The sequence below is a fragment of the Squalius cephalus genome, assembly GCF_949319135.1.
Source record: "Squalius cephalus genome assembly, chromosome: 2".
In the NCBI taxonomy this organism is placed as follows: Eukaryota; Metazoa; Chordata; class Actinopteri; order Cypriniformes; family Leuciscidae; genus Squalius; species Squalius cephalus.
This window is the reverse complement of record NC_137123.1, coordinates 51,007,366-51,034,012: the sequence shown is the minus strand read 5'-3', so window position 1 is coordinate 51,034,012 and position 26,647 is coordinate 51,007,366. Positions and strand designations below refer to the sequence as shown.

Below are 26,647 nucleotides of genomic sequence, written 5' to 3'. Positions count from 1 at the left end.
AAATTACTAAAGGATTGAGCAATTAAGTGAACTCCTGGTTTGACATGCAAATTTTCACATATCTGTTTTAGTCTATGCTTGACCTCACAGTATTCAAGCTCTCACCCATACTTTCTCTCCCACTCTTCATCTCTATGGATGCGATCCATCTTCACCACTGAGAGCGATGAAGCCCAGATAGCATTCACTTGGTTGATGGTGTGTGGGTGAATTGCTGGAAGAATGCAGGACAAAAAGAAAAACAAGAAATAAAAGAAAATAATATAAAAATGCACAACATGTATTGGCAATCACTGGCATCGCCTGGCTCAATCTGTCACTCTACTGTATATTTTTTACAGGCTTAAGGCAAAATGTGGGCGTAATAAGTCATGCGTGCACACAACACATGCAGACTCCACAAGGTAGTACAATATGTTGGCTGTACAATTTACTCCATATGTAGCTGCATTTAAAGGCAAATTAATTCATTAGTTAAATCCCAATAAAAACACTTACTGTGCTTAATTGTATAAATTTATAGACTGCATAGAAAACAATCTCTTAGGCCTGTTTCACACCGCTTGCAAAATTAACATAAGCAGTGTATATTAATTTATTTTAATATTTAAATATTAATAGCTTACAGAATTCACACTGCATACTTCAGCAGTGTGGTGCTGGGGTTTTTTTATGGCAGAGAGCATTAAATTAATCAGAAAACACATTTACAATGCAATGTAAACCTATTTACCAGTACATCTATTTCATTATGCTTTTATGAATAATATAAAATAATGGAGAGAAGTATGCACCCATTTGAAGAAAAAAAAGACAATTATGTACAGTAAATCTGACTAAATCAATTATTTAAGCCATTTATAGCTACACTTTGGGGTTTTACTCACACGTAGATTAATTTAGATGTGATCTACCTCTTCATGTCTATAAGATTTCTGTTTATAAATTCTCAATGGCCCACTCCCTTTAACCATTTAATATTTATGGACATAATTAAAAGAAATATTGGATGTAATAACACAGAAATCACTACTTTTTTCTAGGTCTGCAGAGAAATTTTGTCATTGTGAAATCACAACACTTGCTGTTAACTCTTCATTTATGTGATGTGAAGGCCTTAGAATTACATACAGCTGAAAAAAATAATATACACATATCTGGAGACATACATTCAACAATATTATTGATCTGACTGCACTGACACTATAATTGGATGAGAACTGAACTGAGCTGGACGACGATATCACTGTTTTATTGCAGAACTGCTTTATAGATGAAATGAACTAATTTAATAATTGATTATCTTTACAATAGAACTGAATCAACTCTGAATTGACTTCAGCTGAACAATGACATTATTTTCTTTTAGAGCCACTGTTCAGCCAAAAGGAACTCTATTTGCATCTCTCATTTTCCTTTCATCACTGTAAATCTGCTTTTTCAATCTGTACTGTATAAAGCGCTATGTAAAGGTGACTTGACTCTCTTGGTGAACTGAAAGTGTGGCTAAATAATGTGCATCTTAATTAATCTGCCAGTACTCACATTACTCATCTGTCAAGATCTCAGGTCATTTGTGTCTGTGTGAACGTTTGATCACAACTCAACATGGCTGCCACTAAGCAACAACATCCAATCTGGATGATTCATGCCCTGTCATGTGACTCGTTTCACATCTCATTCAATTCAGCTGTGACTTACTGTATGCTGCCTTCACGTGCTATCGGAAATTTCCTACCCCCCACTTCTGAAGTCTTGATTAACATTCAAATTCTTTGTTGTCAAAAGATAATGAATCATGGAGGACACCAGATTTATTCTTTATTGGGAAAGTCTTATTAAAGCCAAAATTATATTTAGCGTCCCATTTAATCTAAACATATCTAGATAGTCAGCTTGCTGACGATTCTGGAATTTTGGTTAAAATTTTTGCCGTGTATGAAACATACAATACGCTTATTATAAGATAAGGCGATGTAAACAAATTTTGTTTTCTATTTGAATACATTTTAAAATGTAACCTTTTCCTGTGACGACAAAGCTTAATTTTCAGCTGTCATTACTCCAGTCTTCAGTGTCACGTGATCCCTAAGAAATCATTCTAATTTGCTGGTTGTGGCTAGCACGACGAGGCCTCGCACCGTCCTCCCAAGGCCCTCGACCTCGTGGCATGTCGCCACACTGGTGCTCAATTATTATTGGTCCTTAACTATTATTAATGGTTCTTACTATTATCAGTGCTAAAAAGAAAAACAAAATCTTTTAAAACATAGCCCAAATGTCTTAACTGTCACTTTTGATTAATTTAATGCATCCTTGCTGAATAAAAGTATTAATTTCTTTAAAAAAAAAATCTGATACCCTAAACTTTTGTTTATGATTAAACAATGATAGTGTAACATGGTTTCCACAAAAGTATGAAGCAGCACCCCAGGCAAACACATTTACGTTGTGGCAACGTCTGTGGCAAGTTGCATCTCTACTATGGTAATGTCGCTGTCTACGTGCTTGCAACATTGTAACAACGTAGAATTGTTAGATGCAACATCTGTTGCGCGGCATTCAGAAACTGAGAGACGACGTTCTTCTGACAATTATTATTTTTTTAATGCTAGATATAGATATCCTCCATTTAGCATAATTATTCAGATGTTAGATAATTAACTTATGTACTTTTTAAATATTGTGTATCCTTATTATTATTTAATGGACCTATCAGTAAATTAGCCTAATTATAACCAACACCTGCAAGTGTACACTTTGAAGAGTAAAAATGACAGAAGGTTACATTAATTCAACTTTATTAAAACTGCATGATACCTAATCAAATTGCACTTCCAAAAGTCATACATTTGTGGAAAAAAAACAACTAAATAAATGAATATACAAATTGATTTTAAGTATAATAAATAAAACATAAAAAGCAAAGGCAGATCAGAACTTTTAATGAACAAAACTGGGTTCTGTACATGACAGACAGGGGAGCGTAGTCGAAAGCCGGGCGATAAAGGCCGATAACCGGAATCAGTCCAGGAAACATCAACAAATCCAGAGGAGCAAAGAAACGAATGAGACTAAATAGTGTTGGAGATTTTCCTTTGCCTCATGTAAAAGTCTGTATTGCTGTGTCTCAGACAGAAACCAGGTTAAACCAGGTCTAAGGGTTTGTGAGGATAGAAAAGTGCAGTGACGAGTATACATAATGTGGTCAAGTGGTTGTCCAGGCACCCTTGTCACAACCTTAAGCAATGGCCCTGAAAAGTGAACATTGTGACAACGCTGTAACAACCTTCACCACACAACGTAGTTATAGCAACCTTGTGGCCATGTTGTTAAAATGTTGTTAGAAGGTTGGGTAAGCTGTGCCAACGTTCTGTGTTTGCTGGGACAACTGCTTTCAACATTAATAATAATAAGAAATGTTACTTGAGCACCAAAATCAACATGGGATCACGTGAGACTGAAGACTGGAGTGACGGCTGCTGAAAATTCAGGATAAGAGAATTCATAAGGATAAGAGAATGGTTATTCCAAACTTTTGACCGGTAGTGTATATACTTAAATATTATATTTCTGGCATCCCATAATTTAAACTGCACAATGAAGTGCAGCACATCACATTGTACCTGAGTATTTACAGTTCTTGGCAACCCTCTATGTATTAGGTTTCAAGAAAGTAAATCCCTACACCCAGTGCTTTATTCATAAACATGAAATCCCAGAACAAGAAGTATGGATCTTGGGCGGGAGGTTATAGAATGTATTTAAAAAAAAAAGAGTGTGTTTAACTGGTGTGTTGAAATAGTGCTGTCACTTAGAACAAAGAACAAAGAAGCAATGAATCAATGCAAGTTGTTTGCTCTGTATTTCTCTTGAGAGTTGTCTTTGGTCCATCATTTTCCAATGGAGTTTGGCCGGTTATGGACCACTTTGCCCCTGATGGCAGATTTTATAACTTCACTATTTGGATCCAGAAAGCATCTTTCAGCCATTCAAGCCTAGATCTGTATTCTGACTGTGTAAAATCTTTCAGTATGCTATATTGGATGTTTTACTTGTGCTGATTTTTGGAGGGCTCTTTTATAAAAGCATAAATTCATTGACATTTATTTTTACCTGTCTGCTGCCTTTCATATCACGGATCAAGATATTCATTCAGCTTGGGTTTGTGGGATTAGAGGCATTTTTATTGTGCCATCAGGCAATCAGCGTTGTAGTAATGTCATATTCCTGCGGCTTCAGATTGGCTTCTGACTTGAAAGCAGTGTCACTGTGACGTATGCCATCAAAGTACTGCAAGAGTGATTCGAGGGCAGTCAGCTGGTGTGTGTGACTGCACAAGCTCTGATGATGACACTGTTTCACAATAGACTCACTGATGACAACGATGACGTGCATTTTGTTTTTATTCTGACACCTTCAATTACACTAATGCTCACAAATCCATGTTTTTATAACAGTAAAAACTCCATTCATGTAACCTAGTGTTATATTGTCATGTTTTTTCAAATAAAACTGGCTTATTTTGGAATAAAACTTCTTGTAAAACTTGGATAGATAGATCTGATAGATATTAAGCAATACATAAAATATTAAATGAAAAGTGTTTCTGTTGCTACATGAAAACATCTGTGTATTTGACAAATATTGTTTCCAATCCACTTCATCTGTGATACAGTGCACTGCATGAGCGTAGCAGGAAGCAGAAAGTGTCCGACTTCATGTCTCGGTAAAAGTTGGATCACACCATTGATCACGTGGCATTTTTACAGCTCAAGTGATTGGCTAAAAAAAATGGTTGCAAAACTAAGTGCCCTAAACAAAGACAGTAGATTTCAACTCACCAGCTGAGCAATTTATTTTCAAAGTATTATAGACCTCCTTAGGTCCACAAGTGTGAATTAAAGGGATAGTTCACCCAAAAATTACTCACCCTCATGTCGTTCTAAACCCATAAGACTTTCGTTCGTCTTTGGAACACAAAATCTTTTTGATGAAATCTGAGAGCTTTCTATCCCTCCATTGACAGCTATGTACCTACCAATTTGAAGCTTTAAAAAGTTCATAAAGAAATCAGAAAACTAAAATGAATTGAGTGGTTTAGTCCATATTTTCTGAAGAGACTTAATCGCTTTATATGATGAACAGATTGAATCTAGGCTTTTATTCACATGTAAACATTCCTCAACGCACACATCAGTTATGATAAACAGAAGCTCAAGCATGTTCGCTTGACGTGCGAGAACCAACGAGGTTCATTCTCATGTGTTACGCAGCACGTTTGAGCTTCTGCAAGAACCAATGAGGTTTGTGCTTGCGCGTTCGGTTAAGCTTCTGTTTATGTTAGCTGATCAGTGTTTATATGTAAATAAAAGCCTAAATTAAATCTGTTAAGTGATCAAGAAAATTTGGACTAAACCGTTCAATTCATATGGATTCGTTTTACGATCTCTTTATGAACTTTTTGAAGCGTCAAAGTGGTAGTTGCGTAGCTGTCTATGGAGGGACAGAAAGCTCTCAGATTTCATCAAAAAGATCTTTATTTGTGTTCCAAATATGAACGAAAGTCTTACGGGTTTGGAAAGACATGACGGTGAGTACATGAGGGAGTAAGAAGGGTGAGTAATTAATGACAGAATTTTCCTTTTTGGGTCAACTATCCCTTTAAGAACCAGCAAATTGTTGGTTGAGTGATAGACCAATCCGTGCATAACTACACATATTGTGCCCCAGGTTGTTGTTGTTGTTGTTTTCAACATGAGTTTACTGTACATTTACACAGGGCTATGGTTATCCCTGCATGCTTTCATTGGGTTTTTGTACCAGAGAATTTCATGCAAAGGTAGATTAAAAAGTTCGTCGAGACAAACTTTAAGTTGGCTTGAGAAAGTTTGGACCAAAAAGTTTGAATTAATTTTAAAGTAGTTTGAAGTTAGTAGTAGTTTGAAGTTAGTATTAGTTCATGCAAAGGTAAAAGTAGGTTCTGGACCCAATCCTGGGGATGCTGGATTCAGATCCACACAGTTCCAGTTCCAGCACAAATTAAAAGAATTGGAATCTAGACTTGTTGGCTGATATATAGGCTACCCTTTTCTTTTTCTTTTTTTGCAAGATTACAATGACAATCCACAAGATACAGATGATTCTCACGCTGAGAAGATTTTAATATTTATGTGTTCTTTAGTGGCAATACGCAAAACTAAACCCATATACATATTCACTGCAGTTAGGTCAAATAACTCTATCACAGGTGATTCTCCACTGGAAATGCTTTGCAGTCTAGGAATATTCTTAATCTGTGTCTGGGAAGCCAAGGCCTGCTCATCTGCAAATCACCTCAAATTAAATGGACTATTTTTGAATCAGCTCTGATATCATCATATTACAACAGCCTAAACCCTGATCAGCCTGCGTCCGGCGCTAAAATCTCTGTCTCACGAACAAGAAACAGCAAATCAACACAAATTCATTAAACTTAAAATTGCTGTTCGTACCAAAAAAAAATCCATACACTGTGAATGATAGCTTCCACAAAATTGACCACCTATTATGTTCCAACCATAACCACACCTGGATGGGGTCAGAATAAATCACCCCTCCTTCCACATAAAGTGTTCAGTTATTTTTATAAATAGATATGAATCCCTTGGTCGCAGAGGGCGATAAAGGCAGGACAGGTACAGATTAGTGCATAATTCTGTTAGAGGGGAGTGTAAATCCTGGCATTTTTATGTTGTTCATTCGCTCTAACGCACTTGTTTATTCAGTTGGGTTGGATTACACAGAGTGATGTCACAACAGCATGTTTCTCTCTCTCTCTTTATCGAGCAACAGGGCGTTCAGCTAGAACTATTGCATAAGCTTCAATCTAATACTGTACTTTAATACTTTTATTGGAGTGTTGATGATACTGCCTGCTTTTTGCCCCAGAAAAATATCTGCACCTGAGAAAAAAAACTTTCAAAATGTTAGATTTTATGGTTAGAACAAGATTTATTTATTTATTTTGCTAATGGCATAAAAGTACACATTCAGGGTTTATTCTCTGGAATAAAACGTCTACAAATTTTAATTTTTAAGCAGCTTTTATCTTGTTTTAGCTGTTTTACTTTTTTTAAAATCTTGTTTTAAGAATGATTAAATAATTTTACTAGAAAATAAAATAAAAATAATAACATCATTCTCACATATTCAAGATATATAAAATTCCATCATTTTATTTTTTATTCATCAAACATTTTGATTTGAACATTTTTACTCAGTTTGCATATGAACTTGTCATTAGATCCATGCATACAAAGAGTGGAGAGGGACAGATAAAAAGAAAAATAGAGGGAGAGAATAAAAGTTTAAAAAGACAAAGACAGATAAAGCTAAAAAAAAAAAAAAACATAAAAGATAAAATATTTGCTGGGGATTGTGGGAAAGCAGCAATCCAGGAGTATTGCTTTCTCAATGGAGAGTAACAGTGGCAAACCAGGTGAGGTCATTTCAAAGCAGTAAACTCCGTAGAAACGCAGTAAACCTCTTTTGTAGAGTGTTTGTAAAGTTTAGGTCACATTTGTGGCCAGGCATTGTAGAGATATGCTGATGTTCATGGCATAATTTTGACAACGTTGTTATTCATTCTTCATTGAATTATCAACATCAGTGAAACACACTCAATATATATTTATATACAGTAATAGTGCAACAGTGCCCCCGTTTTTAGCGGCGTTGGTTCCAGAAGTATTTTACCCTTTTATTTTTCCCATTGGGATTTGAAACAATTCTTTGTTAAAGCGTTAAACCATGGACCAAGCCAACCAGCTATTTTTTTTTTTTTTTTGCTTTTTTATTTACTTGAAAGTACTCATGTACTTGAAAATCAGACAAAAAGACAATACAAGACAGTGCACTTAACAGCTTTATTGAGGGAAAGAACTACAATCCCATTAAGCATTGCAAATTACATAATCCCTTGACATGTTTCCCATCAGAGCTCTTTTGGCACAATTTGATTGCTACAATTTTCCGATTGGTGGAATTTTCTGTATAGCATCATGGGAAATTTAGTTTTCACAATTCAGCTGTTAAACATTATTTTTTTTAAATCAGTCAAAATAATGCGAACAGATGGCTTCAGCAAAAGCATATACAGTACCATTGCTTACCAACCTCAGAGCTCACAACATGTTTGTATTTAAAAGTTGATATCATTACAAATGCATTTCCCTGGAGAAAATTAATAGAGTTTATACTTCCGGAACCCGACTGTTGCACTTCATATTTATCACTCACACCTTCATTTTTTTTTTCTTTCAGACAAAGATATTGATATAAAATCATTACACAAAGTATGTTTTATAATATAGATTTGTTGATATAATCACTGTAAATATTAAAACAAGAAATTCATACATACAAGTACTTCTGAGTCTGACCAATGATGAAAAAAGTTCTTTATAAAAGACAATGATATTAATTTCCTGTTTGTTTTAATTGTGTTGAGGCAACAAATCACAGTTTCAGGGCTGCATCTTAACAACATATTTGGTTATCAGTTTTTTGTTTTTTTCTTCTAAATCAAGTTTGCTTAGTTGTGTTCTCTTCACCTCACACGCACATACACTCACGCTGTTCACACAGAGTCCACCTTGACCTGATTGTTGTTGGTCATGAGTGGCGAAGGTTTGCTCTTGAGTCTTTCTTGCGCTTCATTTGAACTTTCCCCGAAAAAGATCCTCGCAGTACATACTGACACCACGATGCGCTTATATTCGCGACGGAAGTTTTGGTTCAACACTCCATAGACGATGGCATTGAGGCAACTGTTAAAGTATGCCATGAAATAACTTGCCACAAAGAGCCATTCAGGTATTAAAGGAACCACGCGCTCTGGAGAAATCGCTACCGCCAGCCCGATGAAGTTTAATGGTGCCCAGCACACGGCAAAGAGCACAAAAACAACAAACATTGTGACGAAGTTTCGTATGTCGTGAGGCGTGAGCTTGGGACGATTGTCAGGCTTGACTCGTCGACGCACCTGTATGACAAGAACCCAAATTCGTAGGTAACAGTAGGTGACGATCATAATAGGAAGGATGAAATGGAAGAAGACAACGGCGATTGTGTACGCCGAGCTCGCTGACTGCTCGAACGTACAGGAATAAACCCGCGGGTCATACTGCAAGGAGCCCACGAACAAGTTGGGCACGATTGCGAGCACCGTCAAAGCCCAGATTAACAGTACGTAGCAGACTGAGTTTTTGTCACTGTAGAGCTTGTCATACTTCAAGCTGTGGCATATATAGCAGTAGCGATTAATTGCGATGCCAGTGATGTTGAAAATGGAGCCGATTACACTGACGCCCATCAGGAATCCGCTAATTTGGCAGTGCATGTATCCCAGGTTCCAGCCCTGGTTAAATATGGAGGTCAGGACCAGTGGATATGGGTAGATGGCCACCACCAGGTCCGCCACTGCCAAACTCACCACAAAGATGTTACCTGAGGGACAGACAGAAAGAGAGAATAAAGGGTAAGGAGCCGATGACTGCATCCAAAAGCTTAGACAGCTTACATGTTGGCTTGCTGCCTTTACTGTAAAAAAATAAGTTGAGTTAACTTAAAGCAACCAGCTGCAAACCTTTTTTTGAGATTTTCAACTTAAGTAGTTTTGACCAAACACAGAAAATTTTATTATTCAAGTGAATAAAAAAAAAAAAAAAAAAAAGAGTAAAATAGTTCATCTAACAAAATAGAGGTTGGATTTTTTTTTTACAGTCAGGCAATGACTTTACAGGCAGCGTTTGCGCATTAAAGGGGTGGTATAAGATGTAAAATAAGTCACTGATGTTCCCAGAGTGTGTATGAGTTTTAGCTCAAAATATCCCACAGATACAGCATGTTAAAATTGTCACTTTTTGAGGGTGAGCAAAAACGCACAGTTTTTGTGTCTGTTCCTTTAAATCAGTGTTTGTTCTTCAACCCTGCTCCTGAAGGACCCCCAGCACTGCACGTTTTCTTTGTCTCCCTAATCAAACACACCTGATTCAACTCATAAGCTCATTAACCCATGTGATAATGAGCTGATGAATTGAATCAGGTGTGTTTGATTAGGGAGACAAAGAAAACGTGCAGTGCTGGGGGTCCTTCATGAGCAGGGTTGAAGAACACTGCTTTAAATGCAAATGAGCTGCTGCTCATGGCACAGAGGGCGGAGCTTTTACCTCACACAGACATGCACTGTAAATTTCAAAAACTTTTAGCCTTTTATGTTCAAACCGGAGTCAGAAAGAAGGAGAGACTCAAGAAGAAGTGACAAGATGTAGACAATGGCCCTGTCCCAAATGGCACACGGCCACAAGACTTGTGGACTTCCACACTTTGGTGACGTCATGTAGTGCAGACCTATAGGGCCCTTGGCGCGAGTCCACGAGGGCTCATTGAGAGGTATTTTGGGACAGACTTGATCGTCACGCCGGAAATAACGTTCTGGTTGTTGTTAGACAGGAGAAATCACATTTTTGCGCTCCGACGTCTTATCTCAGTGTCAAATACACAGCCTACTTTTACAGTTCTATATTTTGATATTGTGTATGCCACCTGGGCATTAGACAATAGAGACATCATGCTTATTTAAATGATGTATACAGTTGTACATAATAATACATAATGTTCCATTTGAACTAAGATTACAATTTTAACACATAATGAAAATGTGCATGTGTTTCAGATGAATTTACAGATTTTAATATTCATACTACGTTTACTTATGACTCAGTAAAGCCCTGACATTCGGTTCTATTTATTTAATGAATCATAATGCTATCGTATTATTCAACGCGCTATCATTATGTTTGAGACATCAACCACTGATCGATGACAACTAGGTAACAACTGGTAAAATGTACATCTAGGTCATAAAAACCGTAATATTTTCTTCTCAGCCATGTTAACAATTGTCCGTGAGCGAAATCTCCTCCCATCCGTTGTCTGATTGGCCTTTCGCACGGATTCCTGGGTAGTTAAAGTGTGTGGAGCCTGCATCTATGCGGGCTTCGCGGAAGACCGCTTCAAGGGTACAAAGAGTGCTGCTGAGCACACTTCAGAGCGTTAAAATGCTGAATGGGACGGCCTACGGACTCAGCGAGCATGCGCAATTTAAGTCCACGTCACTGAAAGTCCACATAAAGTGCGCCATTTGGGACAGGGACAGAATTTCTGAATGGTTAGTTGGTGAATTTATGTAGCTTATGTGTAGTTATCTTCTAGTCATTGATTAGCATATTCTGTCTTGATAATCTATAAATCGTGTTCAGGGGGCGGGGTTTATGTAAATTCTAGGGTTGGTGATGTCACTAACCCTGGAGGAATGTCGTGTAGTCCCTACCAGCCGTTTGTTGTAGTGCTTAAAAATCTATTTCTTTAAAAGAAAATATCTCCCTTGGCTTTGAAATTTGAGCGTTGTAACTTTGCAGATGTTGTTTATGCTCAAACAGCAACATTACACACTAACTAAAGTTAGAAAAGTGAAATCATATTCAACCACCCCTTTAAGGTTCTTGCTGAAACTGATTTCAGACAGATTTCTGAGGCAGCATAACCGTTTAATGATCTACAGCAGAATAGAGAGATTTGGTGATTATTGTAATACAATACACTAGAAATGACATGAAAAGTGGAAAAAAAATGTGTCAAACATTTTCATTTACACAAACTGACCACTAAACGCCATTTACAGATGCCATTTTTATTGAATTTTTTCGCTTTACTGTCGCAATAATCGAACACACAGAAATGTGGAATATCAGAGGCAGTGAATGATATGGCTGACTTCAAAAATCAATCAGGATGTGCATTGTTGCCTTCCTACCTCCGTATGCTGTCTATGGAGGAAGCATTTTTCAGCTTTCAGAAGCAGCCTACATAGTAACTCATTTTTTTTTTTTTTTGTATCAAGTAAACAGAATATGTTTACTAAGTCTTTCAGGAGACCTTTTATTGCCCCATTAACATATGCATGAGCCGCACTCTAAACATTTGCCTCCTTCGATCCACACGCTCTATAAAGGAGGGTGCACATGTGTGTTTAATGTGAGAGTGTGCAATTATTCGTTTCCCCCATTGTGTGGATGGTTAGGCATGGCCTATAGCTGATGGCTACATTAGTGAAAGAACATGGGAGGTTTTAATGAATGCACATCTCTAATTGCCGCCAGACACAAGGACTTGACATTGTGTATAAAGCTGAAATAATTAACTGACATCGAAGAGGGTAACACTAAAGGCAGTTGCAGCTGAGCTGTACTCTGTATAGCTCCCTTCTCTCTGAAGATTGTTTAAGAAAACACATGTGAATGGCAACACAGAGGCTTTATGTCTCATTCATGAACACAATACCATATCTGGAGTTATTGCATTACAATAGCACTGGATTTAATTCACAAAAAGGAAAGAAAAAGCACAAAAGAGAACTCTTTAATATGTAATTTATCTCCCGTAGACAACAATGAAGCTATTTGGAAAGCAAAATTTTCCTCAGATTCTTCTACTGAGCTAAAGACATGAATAGTCCCACATGCTTCATAAGGGATCAGTTTACCAAGATACCAAAGTCTGCAATCATCAACCTGGACCATCTAATGCTTTTCTTCCTGTTTGACAATTGACCTTTGGGTCTATATCCTAATTCAGGGGTTATGAAACTGGGGTCGCCACAAGAGGGTGCAATGGAGTTTGCAGAAGAAAAGCCAATTAACTAGTTTTAAAACAACATTATAATGTCAGTATTTTCTCACACAGTATAAATAGATCTTTGTAGATGAATATTTTTTCATGAACATCTTTGTACATGCAATTATACATTTTAGGAAGGGGGTCACTCACAAAGAGATCACATTTATTGTAAATAAAAAGAAAAAAAGTTGCTACTTAAATACAACTGAGAATCACTATTATGTCTCGTAGAGTACTTAAACTCTCATTAGGGTAACGTCACTAGAGTGCTTATCATCTTTAAGGTGGATTTGCAGTGAAAAGGACTTATTTGACTTTGAGACAAACCTTCAACAAACCCGTCCTTGTGTGTCAGCTGTCTTGCAGCCTCCTCGCAACGTCAGCATGTGTCAGTAGTGTTGTCAAAGTGTAGAACAGGAGCACTAATTTGCGAGTAGTGGCAGTCGGTCTTGACGATTAGCTTGCAGTGGCCTAAAGCAAAGCTGTCACTCAAACATCCCCTTGAGCACACCATTGACATGTCATCCACATAGGGGCACATACACATTCTCAACATTTGCACAAATATCATCCATGCTTTTCAGGCAAATAACCTTGGCTGTTCTTAAATACCAGACGTCATTTATTAGAGCATCCTCCTTGGAGGCAGAATACAGGATATCATGTGGCATAGAGGCTCCACCTCCATTTCTTCTATACTTACAATGTAAAGCTTAAAGGGATAGTTCACTCATCGTGTTCTGCCATTTACTCACCCTCAATCGCGTCGTTCTAAGCTTCAAGATCATAAAGGAAGATATTTTGAAAACATTTATTTTAGTTATGGCCTAAATTTTTTCTTTCTTTTTTTTTTTTGTTTATTATAGAGAATGTGAAGCTAATGTCACACCGTGTTGAGTTCTGGGTAACTGCTTTGCTTATATGTCATATTGGGAGGATTGCGCTGCCTTTAGGGCAGTATTATGATTTTCTGTGTCGCCATTGTATACTGTAAAAAAAAGTTGCTGCCGTAAATTATTAAGTACAATCAACTTGGATGCTTAAGTTATTTCAACTTAAATTACATTAAACCGACTAAATAAATGAGTTGAATCTTGTATAACTTATGAAAAAAAGTTGAAAATTGCTTAAGTTATTTTGATGAATTAAAGCAATATAAAAACACATGTTGTCATAACTTATTGATCATTTAATTTTTTTTACAGTCTAGGTCATTCATGCTGCATTGAGAATTGCCATAACTCATATCATCTTTCAGGGAGAAAACTGGACAATGTAATATATTTTTTTCACCTTTTTTACGTTTAAAAAACCAAGGTGACGCCGGATAGTAAATCTACTAATAATGTCACTGATTAAACCCACTGCCCATCACTCAATAAAATAATCACATTGCTGAGTGCTTTTGAAAGTTTTGTATATTGTTTGGCTTAATAATTAGCATTACATTTGCGAGTATGACTCTCGCTCGGCTTGTGAATTAGCAGAACTTGCACGCAGACACTTCAAAACTGTTCACAAGCTTCTATGGATTTGATTTTGGTTGTCATTTGTTGAAATAAATACAAAAAAATAGAGTGTGATGGTGTCTGTCCGCTGAATGTGACCCTCTAAGATTCTCCTCCGTGGCCCTATGGGAAAGTGAATATTTACAATGACGACAATAAAACTTCAGTTACATTTAGACGTTTCCAACAAAGAAGAGCTTGAAACTGCAGTGAATTGTATGTTTAGGTACGGTTTTGTAGTTTTTGAACTAATGTAAGTAGATACTTTTTTTCCCCAAAAGGCATATGTTGTGAAAAAACATCTTGTTCCACAGAAGAAAGAACGTCATACAGGTTATGGAATAACATGAAGGAGAGTTGATGATCACGGAATTTTCATTTTGAGGTGAACTATCCCTTTAGAGATCTCCTATCTGAATCTAAACATACACTTACCCATGGAGACATTCAAATGTTCACAAAACAAGTTTGTTTTGAATCTCAATACCTCGAATGGAACCATTACAGGTTAAGTCTTGATGCACACTGACAGCAGAGGTTACTTGGGTTGTCTCCATGACAACTTCACTGGTGCACTCAGCTTATTTGTGACTAAGAGGGGTAGGCGATGGAGACAAGGTAGCCTTCATTCTTACGGACGGAAGGAGGAATGGAAGAAATCAAAGAATTGCCCTTGACAAAGTCAAACTGTCAAGTCCCAGGGGAATGTAATGCCATCGGCCTGGCTTTTCTTCCATTCCGCAAGTTTGGGTTATCGAAGCGATTAAGGTGTCACTCAAAGCATTTTATTTAGCTTAGAGGTTGATAGGACTCTGAACTTGTTCCAGTTGGGTCCCAAACTCTGAAAGGTTTTCCCTTGTGGGATTTCAGGATGTGAGTGGTACCCAGACTGACAAGTGACGGAAGAATATTACCGGAAAGATATGAGACTCAGTACTTTTAACGAGCCTGTGACTGCCGTGAAACAAATGGCCCCTGACATTCCCTCTAACCTCTAGACACTTTGTAATCTTCCAGCTTGGGTGAATCACATTAGCATGTGCATATCATCTTCTCTTTTCAGCGTCTTCCATCTAACATATGGAATGGCCATTAACATGTTAAAAGTCAGGGCCGATTCAGGCATGGCCCGACTCGTCAGGTGCGGCCAATATCCTTGCGTCCACATTGTAATTAGAGCGGGATGCCTTGGGTCAGCGCTCAACAGGAGATAGGTCAGCAGGTCGCAGTATCGACAAGGTCAAAACGTGTGGCAGCTTCCTTCCGGCAGGTCATTATGTATAACCTTCAGGATAATGCATGTTAATATATGTTAAATATCTCACGAATATGACTACATTTCAATATGTCAAGGCATGCCGTTTTAAAGATGCATCAACTGAGGATGACAGCATTGTAATTGCATACATACATTACATTTACACTCGACTATCCTTTACAATTAAGATTCTTAATACTGTTTAAGTGTAGAAATGCATTATTATGAATGTCACTCTACTGTACATATAAGCAATGTTCTAGATTGCTTCCTGGGGTGTTGAAATGGGAAAGGTTTTCCAAACTGATTGGGTGAAACATTTTATTTTAGTGGATTCAGTGATATATGTACATTTTAGGGATTCAAAAGTCAAACTATTTTCAAAAGTCAAACTATTTTCATGACATTTGGTTCCTTTAATATTTCTGAAATGTCTGCATTCTTCCAGTGATGTGGATGGAACACCATAATAAAATATATATGATTGGGTATCCAATCCTGCTCCTGGAGGGCCAACGGCCAGCAGAGTTTAGCTCCTACTACAGTACAACACATCTGTCAGGAAGTTCCTAATCCAAGGCTTTGTCTGAAATCACCCCCTATACCCTCATTCACTTTTCCCAACAATAGTCCTCTAATATAGTTCCCTTGAGGGAGTGAATGAAAACGATTGAACGAATTCGGACACTGAGTGTGCTGGAAGGGCTGCAGCTTTTGAATGGTTTGTGCTTGCGGTTTAATAACTTTTTTTATCTTGAACGTCATGAAATATGTATAAACCTTAATTAAACAATTTAATAATCAATTAAAAAGGAATTTATACCTGTATGATATTATGCTGTAGCCACATTGGACCTGCGGTTTGGAAGATGGCCGAAGATTCAGCTGCAGGCGCCACCTTCTGGTCAGGCGCGGGAATTAATTTGGCACACAACTCTCAAAGTGCATTATGGGTATTCTCTAACCGTTGAGCGTACATCAGTTGTACACTCATTATTGCGATGCATTGTGGGGTTGAAAAAGTTTTATTTTCTGGAAATCAACTGTCAAGTGTGTGATTCATTGTTTACAATTTAAAATAGTGGTAGACCAACATGGGTTTATCAGTGACTGATGTCGCTGAATGAAAGCAGCATGGCTGATATACTGTAATGCTGACTATGCATTTATGTGATCATAAATAGTAAAAACAGTAATATTGCTAAATATTATTGCTATTTCTTAAATATTATTTTAAATAACCGTTTGCTATTTTAATACTGTATGTTTTTAAATGCAATTTATTCCCAAGCGAAGCCATGAATTTTCAGCAGCCATTACTTTTTCTCAAGAAAAAGGACAAAAACAACTGTAAATGGAATCAGTAATTAACTGGAATTGTTAAAGTGGAATCAGAATCATTATGAAATTCTTTATGATTTACTATTCAGTTAGATGTTATTTTTGCATGGATCACCATCTGTCTTGTGAATGGTCCTCATGCTACAAGCTTTAAGTAACTCTGGAATTCTCTGCATGACATGGCACTGAATGGCACCTTAAATGGGCCTGTGTGAACTCGGTGAATGAGAGAGTTTTTTTTATTATCTTATAATAATAATAATTTGTTACATTTATATAGCGCTTTTCTGGGTACTCAAACTCAAAGCGCTTTACATATGGAGGGGGAATCTCCTCAACCACCACCAATGTGCAGCATCCACATGGATGATGTGACGGCAGCCATATTGCGCCCAAACCCCCACCACACACCAGCTTATTGGTGGAGAGGAGACAGAGTGATGAAGGCAATCTGTACATGGGGATGATTAGGAGGCCATGATGGACAGAGGCCAATGGGCAAATTTTGCCAGAATGCCGGGGTTACACCCTGGGATTGTTAATGACCTCAGAGAGTCAGGACCTCGTTTTAACGTTTCATCCGAAGGACGGTGCTTTTTGACAGTATAGTGTACCGTCACTATACTGGGGCATTAGGACCCACACAGACCACAGGGTGAGCGCCCCCTGCTGGTCTCACTAACACCTCTTCCAGTTTTTGACCCTCTCTTTCAAACATTCCGTTTTGATGGGCAGGTCACATTAAAGACTTGGAAGTTAATGCCCACTGCTATGCTATTGGGTAACAGTTTTGCATATTAAATCATTTTAAAAGTCCCCGCCATTACATGTGTGGAATTGTTTTGAAAACTTCCAGTGTTTAAAAATATCTCGTTACATAGTTGAAACATTTGCCAATGATGTGAAACATTTCAGCCCGTTCTCATCCCAAGGCGTCATATACTGACCAAGGTTATAATCGTTAACGAAAACTAACGAAAAAACGAAAACTAGGTGGGAAAAAACATTGTCGTTAACTGAAATAAAAATAAAAACGAGGCATTACAAAAAAACGATAACTAACTAAAACTGTAATGTGTGTTTGGCAAAACTAACTAAAATAAAATAAAATTATAGAGTAAATGTCCTTAGTTTTCGTCTTTGTCAAGGTCTTTCATTTTTTAACGCTATTTAAAACACGCAGCGTATTCGTTCAGCTGCATTTCCTTTCCCTGCTCTCCCTCGTCTCTCTGTCACTCATGCGTCTCTCACTTGCGCGCGCGCACACACACACACAGCCCCTCCCCTCCGTGCACACCGCGTCTCCATGAGAACGAGTGTTCGTTCGACGTTGAAAGCAAGTTCGCTAAAGGTTAGTATCTCTATCTCGTGAACACCTTACAATCACACATTAAAAAGTGGTATCAAAATATTTTAAATTCTGAATATAATTTTGTCAGTGTGTTAATGTCAACCCGAGAAGCGATTGCGCCTTTTTTAGAAAGTTAACTAGTCGCAAGTTTGAGGTAAAATGCACTTTTTGGTTGTCGTTGTCGATGTCAAAACACTATAAAAGCTTTGATTCAAATATTAAATAATATTATGTCATTTTTTTACTTTTACACTATGTTTGCTGCTTCAATCCAGATGAGTAGGCTATTTGACTGTAGGGAAAGTGGGGTGAGTTGTGCCAGTTTTTACTCAAAGTGACTTTAAAGTGAGGCCATGGCAGTAATTCCTTCAACTTAACGATGTACATATATTTCAGGATGTGGTGCATCCCTGAGAACAATAACTGATCTGAAATAAATTGTTTCAGAAATATAGCTTTTGGGGAAAAAGTGGTCTCATGGCACAACTTGCCCCGATGCGGGGGAAGTTGTGCCTTTAGGGGAATACATTGGGGTAAATTGTGCCAGTGATTTCTGAAGTAAAACAGAACATTTTAATGTTATGAACTGTAATACTATATGAAAGCAAGACAAATTCAATACAAAATTACTCATTTAAGGTTTATTTAGATATTGTCACCCTGGAATACCATAGCATGCGTTTTTCCTACTATGGTCAATTGCATAGGGATATTGTATTGAACATAACTCTGGATCACAGTGTCATAGAGACAAGGGGGCGGGCTCATTTTACTCAGACGACCAATCAGTCTCTCAGGATCATTGTGAAGCTATCAAGCTACGCCCTAGCAACCATTTAGAGCACCATAGCAACACAATATATGATATTTGTGACTCATTTCAGGCAAAAAGGCTTTGGCAATAGATGCCTGTTGACATAGCGCTGTCTGTCAATTATGTAACATATAAGAATAAAGTGACTAGGCTAATTTCTAAACATACTATTGTGACATAGGCCACTTAAAAACGGAATAAAACTTCTCTTTAATAACATAGTGCAAACTCAAAACTGAAATCAGTGTTAGCTAAATTAAACAAATAGCAGGCAGGCCTAAGTCAAACAATGATGAGGCATGCCCATCTCCTCACTTCTCAAGATTATCCCCTGTGAGAATGTAGGTCTAGGTGGTCTGGATCTGGCACAACTTAACCCAGGCCCTTTGGCACAAATCACCCCAGACCCACAAGTTTGAAAAACTAGCATGATCCAGCAGTTAAGAGCTAACATCATGCTAACTGTAGAGACTCATTGTGTAGCCTACTAAAGCACTAAAACATGTGTGAAATGTTTTCAAACTTGTCTATAATTGTTCAGACACTACAATCAAAAAACCTTAATCATAGAAATTTTACTTTGAAAGGGAAAAAACAGTTTTTTTGCACTAAAATGTGCTTAACTCTCATGCCATGTGTCTCTCTTCTTTGGAGGATGAGTAAAAGTGATTGCTTTTCAAAATTATGTGGTCACATGACCAATTTCTTCTATGGTTTTCCAGAAACAAGGGGTGGAACTACTTCCCCCCTGGCACAAATCACCCCACTCTCCCCATAGGGTAAATTTAGTATAGGGTGTGAAAATTGTACAGCTGTGGTATTTGTATAGGGTGTGAATTCTGTGTAGAAGATGTGTAGATTTTTGGTACAGCGTGTGGATTTTGTAAGAGGTAAAGGAATTTCAATGGGGTGTGAATTTCTTTCTAAAATTGTATTATGTTTTTATTATTACACAATACTTTTTCTGACTTTTTTTAATCTTGCCCCTGACAAATAACCCAAATTACAAAAAAAGACTAAAACTAACACTAAAACTAATAAAAACTAAACTAAAACTAAGCATTTTCAAAAAATAAAAACTAAACTAAACTAGCAAACCCACTTTAAAAACTAATTAAAACTAAACTGAATTTGAAAACAAAAAGTCAAAACGAAATAAAAATTAAAACTAATGAAAAATATAAAACTATAATAACCCTGATACTGACGCTTTTGACATTTCGTCTACATCGAACGCACATGGCACCCTTTAGCGTCAATATGAGACGCAGATAGATATGGGCCAGAAGGCGCCTCCTAGCGGTCTAACCCTACCCCTACCCATAACCGAACAAAGCTCTGTGCGTGTCCTATTGACGCTAAAGGGTGCCATGTGCGTTCGATGTAGACAAAATGTCAAAAGCGTCAGTATATGACGCCCTAGGATGAGAATGCGTTGAACATTTATGCGTATTACATCTATTCTGTTTATAAGTCTTGGTTGTGGCTTCAAGTACTTGAAGTTTCCACAGTTATAAGTGACAAAGGATGACTTGCGGTGTTTTGTGTAAACAGAATTATGAATGAATGTATAGTAGAATAGAACAGATTAAGTGAAAAATGTATACATTGTCATTTTCAGTGTTGTGTTTTAATAAAATGAAACGTTGTAATGTCTTACTGATGACAAAACAGATGCCGCTCACTTAAGATTTTAGTCAGGATTACAGCAAATGGCTTGGATCAAAAAGCAGCAATAACAAAAGCAGCGTTCTCAACGTGCTTTCTTCTGTATCAGATAATCCAATGCATTAACCCCATAAATGCCAAAGCAAAGGAAAGAACAGAAAATCACAACTATTTCATTTGAATGCGGCGCTACAGTAAATACTCAGTACATATCAAACGATCTGTAAAAGACAAAGCAATATTGACATGTTAAAAACATTCTTACTCACTCATGTGTGTTGCAACATTATTCTCGGATCCAATGTAGTTGGCACTGAATCATCTTTTATTTGCAGTCTCTCTGAAAAGCCTGCATCAAACTGTCTTGTTTAAAAACAAAGGATCAGTGTCTTACAGAAGTGATTTGACTGGAACTTCGTTAAAAATAAAGTTCATCCATGCTTTCTTAATGTTAGGATCACAAGGATGGCAATCCAAAGACTGTTTTCCACAAGTTGCACTAAAAAAAAAAAAAGCTTTTTTTTTTAAGATTTACGCATTTCAATTAATAGTAAAATTACATCATAATATGAATGATATGTAAGGATTATTCAATTTGAATTAAAGATTGAAAATCATGCTTTTAATGTTGTTTATATATCTATGTGGTGTTTTTAATATGCTTTAAGACAAACCATGTGCAAATTCATAAGTCAACACCTTTGCAGAGTATTTTCTCCTTAAAACTGCAGTGAACCAAAGACAGTCTCAAAATCACGGTTTAAAATCGCTGATGTCACAAACTACCTTGTAACCAATTATGCCAATGTGAGTGAGTGGAGGCGGGGACCGTGTATACTAAATGAGGCAAGAGTTACATTCAAGCTATTTGAAGGCATGAAGACAATTTTTTAAAGGAAAAAAAAAACATTTTAATATGTCATTTTGGTGATCAAAGATGAGTTTTAAGGGATAAAATTATTGACTACAGAGGGACTTTAAGAATTCTGTACGAGTAAAAAAAACTAGAGCTTAATAAAACATTTTGTATAAATCATCATGGAACAAGGGCATGGACCATTTAGTTAATGTGATTGGTATTCATAAATTTAAAAAAAAAAGTGTTAAAATTTTAGCTTAAGATTTACAAAATGTTTTATTAAGCTCTAGGTTTTTTTTTTTTTTTTTACTCATTTAAAAGTCTTAATTCATAATATGAATAATATGTAAGGATTATTCAATTCAATTTGATGAAATTTTACTATTAATGGAAAAGCAAAAATCTTGAAAAAGGGCTTAAACTTTTTTTTTTGAGTGTGGCAATTGGAAAGTGTGGAAAATCAGTCTTGTAAACCTTAGAGGAATCTCGTTTTGTTGCTCGATTAATCCTGTTTTCGTATTTATTACTATATGACATGCGCTGATCAGTGGACGGGCTAAAGAGGCAATGATGCAGAAGTAGGTGTTGATCTTCTGCCGAGGTGGTCTTTTGTCCCACTATGTAATAATGTGACAAAATCTGAAACAAGTAGTTTCTGAGCTTGGTTTCAATAAAAGCTGTTTTTGGACTAACGAGTAAGTTTTGAGCTCTGGATATTTTTATAGTACAACGACCTCTTATATATCAAAAGATCAAGGAAAATGTGATTTCTCAATTCATGACACCTTTAACACTTCATTGATAAAGATTAATGCTACAGTAAAAACATAAAGGCAATACATTAAAACAAAATGAATAGCAATACAGTAAAACAAAATGAATGGCAATGACTGTGAGTGAAAAACTGGTGGCTTTGAATGTAACATTCAAAGACTCCAATACAGTCAATAAAATGAAAATGAAAATCTAGGTTTTCAGCTAATTATCCACCAATTACCCTCTCTTTTCAGCACCAACATACCGTAGTTGGCTATGGTCTTTCTGAGACAAAAATAGGACAGGGAACCTGTGACAGAAATAGTCTCCAGTTTTTTTCCAAGCTGATTACTGTGTCAGCAGAAGCCCTTTCACCTATGCAGTTTACCATAGCGGGAAGCTTGCATGATGTTATTCGATTTGGGCTGATACTGATATCATGTTTATCAACGAGAAAGGCAGTCAGACAGTAATGATGAGCCTCAATCTCTCCCTCATGCTCTGTATACAGTGATGGGGAATTTTGAGTACGTTTGAAAACAAAAGAAGCACTTTGAAGGCTTTATGAATATCAATAGAAGCACCTCAGAAGTTTATACATAGGCTGAAGAGAGGAAAAGTAGAAGCATGATAGGACACTGAATTTTTCTTATGCATTTGAATGGAAATTATTCTCTTTTACGGTCATGGACTCCCCCAAGGGCAGGAGTCTTCGATGTCTGCACTCCTTAGTGATGTCTGCACTCCTAAGATGCATTTATTTATTCACACTGAAGGTGTGCATGTATAGCGCTCAAAAAAAAAAGTTCCTATGTCTTTGTTTAATCGTTATTATAACATATCACACATTCAAAAAAAACATTTTTAACATTTTTAATTTTAAATGAAACAAGATAAATAAACATTTGTACCTGGGAAGAAACCTATATCACTACAACCAATATAATATATTTAAAGCTACAATACGTATTTTTTTATTTTCACCACTAGGGGTTGCTAACCTCTTACAATAACAAAGGCGTAGGTTGATGACGCAGTGAACAAGCGGAATAATGGGACTTGTCGTCATGCCGAAAGATCTAATAATGTTTATGGATGAGTGAAAACATTCATGTTTTTTAACATGACTATGGTATGAAGCAGGGCGCGATTGCTAATGAGAGACAGATATCAGCGCCACATGCGAGTCCCGCTGATATAAAGGAATAAGGACATTTGATTCTACCGAACTACCCGCAACTGCTGAATAAATACTCACACAGGTCAGTTTATTAGACTAATGAAACTTGTGAGGTAACACAGTGCTGTTTCACTTGGTCTACACTATCACACTAAACCGCATTTGAGTGTGTAGAAAGTTATAATGTTATTCTATGTGTTAGTCTGTCTGTATGAGATTAGCAGTAAGCTAGATCAACATTAGAATAACATACTGATTTCATCATGTTGAGCTATATAACATTGATTAGTTTTATGTACATTTGCTCACCTGTCTAATAAAGTACATACAAGAGTGTCTCTGTCAAGTCAAAGTTAGTCGCGGACGTGGAGCTCTCAGCATCTCGAAAAAACGCCACGCTGATATTGATCCTCATTTTAGTTCTCCTTTTGTCCCAAAGTCTGCTTGCCATGGTCCATGTTTGAACGAAACAACAACAGCGTGAGCGTGCCGCTAGACCAGGGTTCACTAATCTCGGTCCTGGAGGGCCGCTGTCCTGCAGAGTTTGTTGTCCACGTCTGTCGCCATGGTTACTATGGCAGTACGAGCAGAAACCAGGGATAACGCGGATATTACGTCATTGACAGGCGACAAGTGAACAGGGAGTCAGGGATGAGCCATTATTTAAAATAGGAATTTCTCTGAAATCAAAAATCTTTGGGAAATTTTGGGATATTGTAAGTACACAACTGCAGGAAATATATCACACTGTGCAAGTGATTTTTTTTTTCTTACATATTGTAGCTTTAAAAAAGCCATCTAAATATTAATTAATAGTTTTTTAAATGATAAGATAAAAAACCATGACGTACAAGTCATTAGCTTTATATTTATACATTTTGGCAAAAGCTTTTATCCAAAGAAATTTACATTGCATTCAAAGTGGACATTCCATCAATTCATGCATTCCCTGAAAATCAAACCAATGGCTTTCATATATTTAAAAACTATAGAAACTACCGTTAAAAATATATTTAGGTATTTATATTAAAGGTATTTAAAATTATTGTTTCATTCATTTTATTGTTCAGCATCATTACTCCAGTCTTCATATATATATAGTGATTTTTAATATTTTTCCTTCTAAATATCAAATGAGTTGAATGACTTCTCTAAGCTTATGAGATTTTACTTAGTTGTAGAAGTTACCAGTGTGAATACTGAAATGTTCCTTTCATGTATTCTCTAATGTCTGTATTTGATATCTGAGAGGTGACTGAAGGGTCTGGTCCATGCCAGGAATACAGCAACAGAGCTTGTATCAGAGCATATATCTGTTCTTCTAGCTCACATGACAACTATAGGTCACAACTGCCATTGGAACCAATAGTTTAAGTAACCATTTCTTAGTTAAAGCATTTACTTTACTGTTCTATATTAAAGTGTCCTCTCACTGAGAAAAAGAACATGTTCTTTCTGGATCTGGATGTTTTGGGAAGAGTCTCCTGTTTATAGTTAGAGCCTGACCAAATCCAACCTTGAAGAAGCTGTGTGTCTGTGCGCGTGTTAGTATTCTTGGTTACACGTTAAGGAACAATTGGCGAAAACATTTTGGTGATTGACTGACTTGTTTTCTCCGACATGCTGGCGCCTAGACAGTCTTGTGACCTCAGAGGGCCAATCTTACCTAACTCGGGGTCCTGGTGGCAGCTGTACAGACAATGGAGATGTGCTACTGCCTATCAGTCCATGTGTGGAAATTGACTATGTTTATCTATTCTTTAGCCAATCAGAATCATTCAACCTGAAGTAATGACGTAGCTTAGACATAGTCATGAAGCTGACTTATATATATATATATAGTTGTGCTCTTTGATAAATAAAGTTCAAAAGAACAGCATTTATTTGTAACAATGTAAAAGCCTTAACTGTGATTTTTTTTATCAATTAAATGCATCCATGCCCAATAAAAGTATTAATTTCATTTTAAAAATATTACTGACTCCAAACTTTTAAATGGTAGTGTATGTATCAAAGTGCAAATCGAACATTATCATTAGAAATAAAAAGTAAAACAAAAATTTATTACAGTTTTAAAAACATTTTAAATGTTATTCTACATAAAATTAGTGATGGTAATTTCAAAACACTGCTTCATGTAGCTTCGAAGACTTTACGAATCTTTTGTTCCGAATCAATGGTTTGTATCAAACTGCCAGAAGTCAAGTGATTTCAGTAAACGAGGCTTCATTACTTCGTAACTGTTTCGAAACGTGTCGAAAAACTTCGAAATTTCAATGGTTCACCGCTGGGGGCGACAATCTCTGTCAACCCATGAATCATGAGGAGTCACTGAGAACCAATGAACAAGTGTCTGTGGGTTTTACCCATAGACTGAAAAAAATCTCTGATCTCTGATCAGTTTTATACATGTGTAGACGTTTTAACATTTGAATTATACATTAGTATAATTAAAATGAATAATGGTAGTTAATAGTCTTATTGGCCTGTTTAGCTGAGCCATTCATAGAACAAACAAAACAAACCCTGACAATTGATAAAATAACATATATACACTTGATAATCTTATTAGATGATTAGATAATTGCATTTGAAAGATTTTACTTTTAATAAACTGTTCTGACCCATAGGGGTCACCGTGGAGACTGGTGTCGGATTGTTTCGAAGCCTCGACACAATATGGCACATTTGCTTCAACTGTTTCAGTGTTCCACGAAGCCTAGATCTGCCCACCACTACATAAAATAGGTGTAACGTTGTCAGTCCGATGATAAAGACGAATGGCAGAGAAGATCAAACAGAAGTCCTTTTATTTAAATAAAGAAACCAAGGTAGACACAGACAATCCAAAGGTTAGCAATAGCAACGAGACAGCGTGTAACACGCAATACACCAACAATACCGGACAATTGAAGTGAGCACACAGAGGAACTTAAATACACAGTTATAACGAGACAATGACAAACAGCTGTGATAATTAATGAGTGTCCATGGAAACTGATGAGTGGCGGGAAACTGAACAAAGGAAACAGGCAACGGATGAATACAAACTAAAAGTCCATGAAAACAAAACTAACTAAACATAATTGTGACAACAGGGTCCTGAGTTTGAATTATAGAGACTTCCTATTGTGATTGACTTCTTCATTTGAAAAAGTCTAAGTGAAATTACCATTGTTACTACACAGAGAT

At 36.8% G+C, this 26,647-nt stretch overlaps 1 protein-coding gene across 5 annotated transcripts in view; it reads right to left on the bottom strand.

Moving 5' to 3' along the window:
• Window positions 1-6,977: 6,977 nt before the first annotated feature.
• The window catches only part of mtnr1aa (melatonin receptor 1A a), a 55,928-nt gene continuing 36,258 nt past the window's right edge, over window positions 6,978-26,647 (bottom strand). For 4 of the 5 annotated variants that reach the window (XM_079864781.1, XM_079864783.1, XM_079864782.1 and 1 more), the window contains one exon: window positions 7,199-9,489. In XM_079864781.1, the coding sequence (XP_079720907.1) occupies window positions 8,621-9,489 (869 nt within the window). In that variant the 3' untranslated portion in view covers window positions 7,199-8,620. Of the gene's footprint in view, window positions 9,490-26,647 lie in introns of all 5 variants that reach the window. The other variant, XM_079864780.1, reaches the window with a different exon arrangement.